At 41.2% G+C, this 9876-nt stretch overlaps 1 protein-coding gene across 1 annotated transcript in view; it reads right to left on the bottom strand.

The window, feature by feature from the left end:
• The window catches only part of cacna1aa (calcium channel, voltage-dependent, P/Q type, alpha 1A subunit, a), a 145441-nt gene that overhangs the window by 8318 nt on the left and 127247 nt on the right, over positions 1–9876 (bottom strand). Inside the window, exons 44-45 of the mRNA XM_041778582.1 lie at positions 1825–2038; positions 1433–1710 (exon numbers count right to left, since the gene is read on the bottom strand). Of these exons, the coding sequence (XP_041634516.1) occupies positions 1433–1710; positions 1825–2038 (492 nt within the window). The remainder of the gene's footprint in view (positions 1–1432; positions 1711–1824; positions 2039–9876) is intronic.

Genomic DNA, 9876 nt, shown 5'->3' with positions numbered 1-9876 from the left:
CTTTTTTCTTATCAAATGACAAAATCCCTTCAATGCAGTAATTCATATCCAATTTGCAATACGAGTCAAAATCATCAGAATTAGACACTTTTAAATAATTGTTCAGCCCTTGTTTAGGAATAAAAGAAAGTTGAGGAATAATCGCATATCAAATCTCAATTGCAATATTGGGGAAAAAAAATCACAATTAGATTATTTTCCAAAATCGTTCAGCCCTGCTTCAGTCACAGTTATGAGCCCAAAAAGCCTCTTTTTCTCTAAATCTTTATTCATGAGCAAACTACCTCAAATGTTGCTGAGTTGGTCTGATATTCCATAGAGAATTTTCCTGTCTGCACTACTCCTCTGTGCAAAAACATGGATTTGATTGGCTGAGTAGTATCATGTGACAATCTTTACCAAAAAGTCAAGAAAAGTTGCAAGATTGAAAATGGATATGCACAGGAATCAAAATGCTCACCCTTGATAGTATTGCATCCTTTATAAGGGAGTGATCTCCATTTGCTCATGCCCATCACAGCCTCGGCTGTAATACAGGCCGTTAATTGACTACCGGTCTTTATTTGAGGATCTGTGGTAGGAAGACTACAATGACAACGGACTCCTGAGTTCTGTTTGTGCTGCTCACTCCTGACCAATATTTCTTGAACGTTACATTATGTTAGTTGTACTTAAGTAGCGACCTTGCCTCATGATCATTTTGTTTGTTCACATCTCACCACTCTGGAGGAGGAGTATCTGCATATGTGCATGCTGTGTCATTACATTATCACATCACCAACTACTGGCCTTATACGGACACAACAGCCTTTTGAGGGCAGCAGTTATGAAAATATTTTTATCTTAATGTTTTAAAACGGACATCAGTTCAGTTTTCAGCAGTTCGTTTTTGTGTTAATGTGGCCCATCCTAATTCAAAAGAGCTTGGTTTTATTCTGATCTTAAAGAGCTCTGTGTGCAAAACTTGTTCAAGAACCCAAACATCAAAATTCAGATTGAAGTAGCAATCTTTAACTTTAAGTTCACATTGCTTTGTAAGATCTTCGAGTTTTAACATAGAGGGCATTTGACAAATCAGGCTGAACACTGAGGATAACAGACGGTTTTGAATTCAGGAGTAGATGACATAGTGTTGGATTGTGTGGGGATCTGTGGGTAAACACTGAAGCCTGAAGCATTCAGGGAGGGTGTGTGGGGACGAAGGTCAGGTACGCAAATATACATGAGTATGTATATTTGTTTGGTTGTGGAACAGAGATTTACAGCAGTAGTTTCACAAACATCAGATTTTTACATGGTCATACCAACAAACATGAAGTTTGTGTGCATGTAGTTAAAACATATTTACATTTGTATTAGCTATAAGTTTTTAAAGCTGAATTATTCTCAGGACAAGCCAAAACCTCATGCACACAAGTTCCCAGAAGCCCACCTGTCTGTGTGTCAGGCACTCTCTGCCCTCGCTGGGCGATCGAGACCAGCGTCGGTCCCTCTCTCTCTCCCTCTCCCGGTCGTGCTCTCTGTCGCGGGAGTGCCTGTGTCCATACTCGCCGCCCCGCTCTGCTACATAGCGCTCTTTGTCCACAGAGCCGTGGTGGTGGTGATGATGATGGTGGTGCTTACGGTCTTTGGACCGGCCACGGTCCCTGTCCCGATCCTTGTCTTTGAGGTCGCCTGACTGTGTGGTGGTACTCAGGTCTGTGCCCAGGCCTGATGGTGAAGAGATGTGGATTTGTTATTTGATGGAGGGGTTAAGAGCATGCATGCCTTTCAATGAAGCATCCCTCAAAGCAGTACCTGTTTTGTGTTTTTTTTTTTTCCTACCTGTGTCAGCCTCCGTGTATCGACAGAGGGACCTTTCAGACGCCCGATGACTCCGCTCTTTTCGTCGGTGTCCGTGTCTGGAGGATCTCCCTTCCTCAGGCACACGCTCCATGTTGTAGTCGTCCGGTCCACCTTTGTCTCGGTGTCCTCGCCCAGACCTGCTGTGGCCCAGAGATGAGGCTGAGCGCTTCATGGGGCTGCTGTCGCTGATGGTCTGAGAGAGAGAGAGAGAGAGAGAGAGAGAGAGAGAGAGAGAGAGCAGCGAGGCGAGGAAGGAGAGAGAGGGAGAGGTGTTTCCTTTGATTGTCCAGTTTGTGAATGCCAAGAGATAAGGGTCAGAGGCTCTGTGTTGGTGTGTTTATGTGTGGATGGGATCTACGAAAACCAACCGTACTCCAACATTATTAAACACACACCTGCATTAGTAAAACCCTCCTAATCCAAGATGTTTACTTTGAATTAAGTTTACAGGGCAATCAAAAGCCCTAGGGTTAAATCTGACCTTCTATCATAATGGTCTAGTCCCCATTAAGGGGACATTTTCTGAAATACTTAATCAAATATGTGTCTTTTACTCTTTCTCATAATAATGCCCTCTGTTTTCCCGTTTGAGTTTCAGCGCTCCCCTCAAAGACTGCCTTTGTTTAATTTCATTTCTATTTCCCTGCACCGCAGTCTGGTCTCATCCTAGAATTCGCAGGTTTCTTTTTTGCTAGTGTCAAAAAGAAGTCCTTCAAAAATCTCCCATGGTTTAAAGTACAAGAATTGAAAATCACTTTTGCAGAGAAATAAATAAATAAATACAGAAGAAAACAAATCAAATGGATGATGGCAAACGGCCATGCCTTCCATGCGTCTGTATTTGCTTTTAAAATGTAAAAAAAGGGAACAGAAGGGTCAGTATGATCCACCCTCGTCACCCCTCAACCCCTGAACATGGAACATTCCAGGCTGCACAAACTCCTCTACGCCTGCAGCTTTATAACACTTGATCCAGCCATGCAGGTAACTCCATGGGCGTTATCCTGAGTGCTCATGCTCTGACTGCAGGACAGAGCTGATGGAGCTACAAGTTTCGGACCTGGACATGTAAACCACATCAGGCTAAATCAGTGCTAGATCCATCAAGGCTGCTGCCCTGGCTTTATTTAAAAAAATATACAAATCCACAGACAGATGTTTAAGAAAACACCAGATCATCCAGCCTCATGGAAGTAGCACTGAGAATCCTCACAGCGTATTCACTTGCGCACATTTACACCTAAATCATTCCTCTCTGCTTCATCATCCTCACACGCTCAGATCAACAAGAACACTCATTCAACAAATCTCTGGCATGCAGGTAGGCAGGTATGAGTGAAGGCCCCGACACAGATGGAAGAACACGGACAGCTCTGCAGGAGACGAGAACACAGGCATGAGAACAGAAAGCAACGAAGCACGAGCAGCTGAGAGACAGAGAGGAGAGAGAGGAGACACTGACGATGACGGGGGACGTGCAGAGATCAGCCCAGATCCAAACACACTGTGTTTGCTGCATGACAGAGAAAGCCAAGGATGCTGGAATCAGTTTGGAGGCTGGGCTGGCATGCACATGGGAACATATTTTTGCTGAGGGGTGCTGCACACCTTCACCACATTTTAAGTAACAGCCAGTTCCAACAACAATCAGAGTGTCTGCCATATTTAAATTATATTATCTTTGATATCTTCAAATTAATTCAACAATGACCAAGAACTCATTTTCATGTTACATAAGTCTATCAAACTACAGCAGCATTCCCTGTTTTATCTCCAGAGGCACAAAAAAAAAAAAAAAAAAAAAATTATCCACTCTATGGCATTTTTCACAAACACGGTAGACATGAGCCATGTTTACTTCTCACTAATTCATCAGGCAGTACGGCCAAAGTGGCTCATTGGAGCGTCTGTCTACATTTTGCTACCTTCATGGTGCACAAGGAGAGAACAAGGTTGGCTTTGTTTACATGACAACATTCTGCTTCGTTTTTCTGTCTCCTTTTTCAAATAGTTCCATGTGTGGAGACCACAGGAAAAAAAAACCATAAAATGCTGTAGTATATATGACAGGCCGGTAGTTGGCGGTGATAAGCATGTGTAGAGCCCTTCCCTTCCTCAGAGCATGCAACCTGACACGCTAGATGGATTTGCATGGAATGCATTTAAGATTTAGTCACATTTTAGTCATTTCTAGCCCTTTTAGTTTTAGTCTAGATTTAGTCGATGAAAACTCAAAAACGTTTTAGTCTAGTTTTAGTCCATAAAATGTCCTCACATTTTAGTTTTCCTTTAAATCCAAGTATTTATTTTCTTGCCTAAATCTAAGTTGTGCTAGTGTGTTCTCTGCATCCTGCCAAACCTGGGGTCCCTGTTTTCTACAGCTGAGAGGCAGAATAGATACGGATGCATTGTTTTTGACAGATTACCCGCAGTGGAGAAATATCATGGATGTTGAATGTCCTACGAAAACTAAATTACATTTTAGTCTAGTTTTAGTCATCTTGACAATAACTAAACTTACTTTTTGTCAGTGTTAGTCATCACAGATCTATTTTTGTTAGTCCTAGTCTAGTTTTCGCCATGAAAAAAAGGCTGTCAACGAACATTTTAGACTTAGTTTTAGTCAGCGAAATCAACACTGTCTAGAAACCATTTAGACTTTAAACTTCTCTCCTTTCATTACAAAAACAGAACTCACAAAAGACAATGTATAACATTTGTAAAGCTATATTTCATTGAAGCATTCCCACAACATCAGAAATGACTAAAAAAATGTGGTGAAAACTTCTGCAAAAAGAACAAAAGCCTGTCCCTTTAAATTCTTTATTTGAAGGAATCAGAAAATGTTAAACTGTGGAAGAGGCTGCTCAACCTGCATGTGTTGCATGTGTGGAACAAGCTCAGTTAACGCACAGCATGCCAACCTTTCAATGTGTCCTCTAAACATAAAAACATCCTGAACCAAAGACTTTTGACCAGGTTATAAGTGGTTTAAGGAGCAGTCATTTTTCTGCAATTGGAGTGCCAATGCCTGTCACCTTTCTGGCATGATGCCAAAACCTGCAATCTTACAAAAACAGTCCAGCAGTTATTATCTATATGGATAGTTTAATCTTGTTACGCTTGGCTGTGATCTATTTTTAAGTCTCACTGAAAGGCCCAATGAATGGCTACCTTGCAAAATGTCAAATAATACTTTAATTAACTTTAGCATTTAGCATCAGCATTATCAACGTTAGTCTTTTGGCTAGCATACATCATTTTAGCCTTGGTGAGCTCATTTGGAGTTACTTTTATGGCATCCTAACTTTTTTGGAGGTTATGGCAGTCCAGATATTAGCCTTACAGCTAAGTTTACTGGGTCAGCCTTCTATGTTTACTTTAGAATTAACTATTCATTTATATTTTGACCTACATATTTTTCTAAACAAATGTTTGGACAGAATTTATACTTAAATCATGAACTACTAAAACACTTCCTTCCTCAACCCCTCAGCACCCACCGTCCCGTGCCCACATGGGCTGATGTCAGATTTGGTCATGCTAAAATAAAAACTCTTAAATAAGCTCTGCAGGAACAAGAGACAACATGGAGACATGACAGGTGAGAAGAACACGTTTGACGAGGGCTCGAGAGAGCAGAAGAGAGAGGAAAGAGGAGGAGAGAGAAAGACAAGACAGGGAAGACAAGGTACATACACTGAGGTTACTGCCACGTTGTTTCCCTTTCCTCCGCTGCTGTATGAGCACAGAGAAGACACACAAACACACAAAGAGCCACAAAGTAGTGACACACATGGAGTAAAGACACAGAACCAGAGGAAAGAAGAGGAGAGGATGGGTCGATACACAATGGAGGAGAAAAGGGAGACAAAGGAGACAATTAGGTGGAGGTCCAACCAAAAACAGAGATGGGTGTCAGGGCGGAGAGAGGAGGGACAGAGAGAGAGAGAGAGAGAGAGGGTCTGATTAGACACTGAAGCTGCAGTGACGGTGGGAGAGAAACACTTACCACAGACACGGGGGTGGATGGTGCCTACACACGCTTATAGAGACAAGGTCACCATGAAAATGCTCAGTCAACAGCAGCGCGGTCACAACAGCAGTGACAACAATTAGCAAAATACACAAATGGAAATGCATCGTCGCAAACACACAGTCAAACAGTACGTTTACATGCAGATATAGATTGTCTATTACTGTGTAAAGGCATTTCTGCTGTTTTTTTTAAAATAAAAGCCTTCTGTCCGTCTGTACACCTGTGCTTACAGGTACGCGGCTGAATGTTACAATACGAGAAGTAGTGCAAACCTGGAAGGGTTACTGCAACACTGGGGGCAGCACTGAGCAATATAACCAACAGCTCAGATCCACAAAACCACAAAGAAGAATTTGATTAAAGGTGGAACCCAAATTGAACTTTTACAGCAGTGTTACTCAACCCTGTTCAGCCAAAGAGCCAAATTGTTGAAAAATGCCATTGGAAGAGCCACGATCTAAATGGTGAAAAGTGACTTAAATGGGTAAAAATGCTGTAAAAAGGTGGGAAAATGGGGTAAAAGTGGCATTTAATGGCAAAAGGCAGCTGAAATGGGTGAAAATTGTAAAAAACGGGATAAAAGTGGCTAAAACTGATGAAAAAGGGCAAAAATGGGATGAAAGTGGCAAAAATAGTTGAAAAGTGGCTAAAAGAAGTGGTAAAAATGGGCTAAAAGCAGCAGAAATGGATGTAAATTGGCAAAAAAAAGTAAAAAAAGGGAAAAAAATAAAGGTTGACAATTAAGTTTGACCATTTAAACATACTGTATAAGTGTGGAAAACAAACTGGTTACTGTAACTTATAATGATACATTTCTGAGGTCAAAGTTTAAAAGAATGATATTTCAAATTAAGGCATAAAAAAGCCTCAAATCATCACAAAAGAGCCACATGTGGCTCAAGAGCCACGTGTTGAGTATCACTGTTTCAGAGGAAATGTAGCTGAATATTGTGTGGGTTTTTAGAAACTATAAATGAAATATCACACTAACTTAATTATTCAGACTCTTTACAGAAACACTTGTTTAGCTCGGGCTCCTCCCTTTTCTCTGGATCTTTGCTGAGATGTTTCTACACCTTGATTGGAGTCTACCTGTGGAAAATTTAACTGATTGGATATGATTTTGAAAAGCTCACACCTCTCTATAGAAGGCCACACAGCTGACAATGACATCAGAGCAGAAACCAAGCCATGAGGTCAAAGGAGCTGCAGAGCTCAGAGACAGGATCATAGACAGGCACAGATCTGGAGAAGCTGCTGAAGGTTCCCAGGAGCACAATGGCCTCCCTGATTGCTCCAAACTGAGCAATCAGGTAACAAGGGCCTTAGTAAGAGTGGTGAATTTTTCACATGGAGTTTTTTGCAAACTCCAAACTGGCTTTCCTGTGTTTTACACAGAGGACAGGCTTCCATCTAGCCACTCTGCTGTAAAGTCCAGATCAGTGGAGCGCTGCAGTGATGGTTGTCCTTCTGGAACTTTGTCCCATTTCCCTATGGGACCTCTGGAGCTCAGCCAGTGACCATCAGGTTCTTGGTCACCTCTCTTTCTGAGGCGCTTCTCCCCTGGTTGCTCAGTTTGGCCGGGTGACACACTCTTGAAGAGTCCTGGTCGTATTAAACCTCTTCCATGTCTTCTGGAGGCCACTGTACTCTTGGGAACCTTCAGTGCAGCAGAATTGTTTCTGTAGCTTTCCCCAGATCTGTGCCTGCCAACAATCCTGTCTCTGAGCTCTGTAGCTCCTTTGACCTCATGGCTTGGTTTCTGCTCTGATATCACTGTCAGCTGTGAGGCCTTCTATAGAGAGGTGTGTGTATTTAGAATCATGTCCAGTCAGTTTAATCTTCCACAGGTGGAGTCAAATCAAGGTGTAGAAACATCTCAGCAAAGATCAGAGAAATGGAGGAACCTGAGCTAAATTTACAGTGATGTTGCAAAGGCTGATGTCACTGTGATATTTCAGCTTTTGATTTTTCATAAATTTGCAAAAATTTCTAAAATTCTTCTTTCCATTTTGTCATCATGTAGTACTGAGTTTAGATTTATATTATTATTCTTTTGACTTGACAAGGGTTGTTTTGAAGCAATGGAGCTTTATTGGTAGTTGCCACTCTTTTTGCCCTCTATGCACTGATCACATGACTGAAAGCATGCATAAATCTGTTTTCTATACTGCTGAGACAAAGACAGCAGGCCTTTTAAACGGTCTAACTGAGCTTTAACCATGGCTCGACATCCCTGTGCATGTAAACGCACCGACAGTTCATCAGACGGCAGACAACAGAGAGACAGAAAAACAACAGAGCACTCTCATACAACACACACCTTTCTCACTCCTGTAACACACACTCTCACACACATGCTGGCTCCAGTCCTGGTGGAAATAAAAGCCCCCAAAATTCACAGTTCAGCACGGACAAAACCTTCGATAAAAGGAAGAGACAGTTTAGTACAGAAGGAAAAAGAAATGAAGAAAAGGAAGAGGAAACAAAGGGGGCACAGAGTGTGTTTCTACACATGTGTTTTTGTCTGTAATTATGTGGTGTGAATGTGACAACCAGAGCACTCACTGGAGTTTGAAACCATAGAAAATGGATGAGAGTGTAGGGTGGGAAATCACAGTTAAAAACCTCCATGCAGGCGTCAGGATGACAGAAGACAACAGAGAAGGGGACGACAGAGGATCAGACGTCTGACTTTGCTTTGCTGTGGTACTTTACAATCCATGTTTTCAAGTTTCAGAGAAGAGGTGCATGTTTTCATTAAAAATATCCTCATTACTGGATTTTCTCTTGAGTATGAAAGTGTTGACACAAATGCAATATTTTCCTTCCCTTCAGGGATAACCAGGGCTGTCAGATGATTAGAATTTAATTCTGATTAATCCTTTAATTTCAGGTTAAAGGCAATTAAAACATCTCTAAAGTATTTTTGCATTGTATTACTCATTTTACAATGTTTATTTAGGTCCTTTTTGCCTTTATTGATTGAGATAGGACAGTGGATAGAGGTGGAAACAGGGGTGAGAGAGTGGGGAATGACCTGTAGGAAAGGAGCCACAGAAATTGAACCCAGGCTATCTGCATACATGAGGCACAACCAAACCATGAAGCCATCAATGCTTCATAATTCTTCAATCAATACTGGCAATGGAAATGAAACCTTTCCACCGTGTTGACCAGTGAACCAAAGGAAGTCAGAGAGAAGTTTTAATGTCATCTTTTAGATTGCTGTCGAAAAATGTGCATTTGCACTTCAGTTGCATTTTTTTTAGGGCATGTGCACTTTAGTTGCATTTCTCCTTCATTGTGAGAAATTTATGAATGAAAAAAAGGGATTTTCTGTAAATACACCTCATAAGGTGCTGTTTTTTTTTTTTGTTTTTTTTTTTAACAAAGTGCCAAATTCAAAACAAGTAGTAGTATTGAAAAAGAGACTGCAGAGGAGGCAGCACTGAGCAGTGCTGGTCTATGGGGGGCGGGGGGGTTGCATGTTATTGACCTATACCGACCCATAGTCACCACCTTGACCAGACATGTCCCGTTAAAATGAGAAAATAAAAACCTAAAATAAAAAAAAACATATGAATGGTCAATTTTCTAAAAATTAAAATTTTAAGTGCAAAAATTCCACACATGGTGTCTTTAAAGCTAGGACACAGCTTTAAATGTTTTCTTACGTAAAATACATAGATTCACATTGTTATACATTAAAGTGGTTCTCAACCTTGGAGTCGGGACCCCCTTCGAGGTCGTGAGACACTGAGAGGGGCTCTCCAGATGCCCTAAAAAAACTAAGAATATTTTAAAAATTACACTGTTGCCACTTTACATCAATTTTGTCAGAGTCTTTACCCCTTCTCATCATTTTTTCTTACCAATTTTAACACATTTTTGCTATGTTACACCTATTTGTGTCAGTTTTAGACTCTTTCCATCACTTTTTTCTGCCTGTTTTTGCCACTTCCAGACCAATTCTTGCCACTTAAGTTTAA

Source organism: Cheilinus undulatus, linkage group 21 (genome assembly GCF_018320785.1).
Source record: "Cheilinus undulatus linkage group 21, ASM1832078v1, whole genome shotgun sequence".
Taxonomy (NCBI): domain Eukaryota; kingdom Metazoa; phylum Chordata; class Actinopteri; order Labriformes; family Labridae; genus Cheilinus; species Cheilinus undulatus.
Note: the sequence above shows the minus strand (reverse complement) of the source record. Positions and strands in the feature narration are given on the sequence as shown.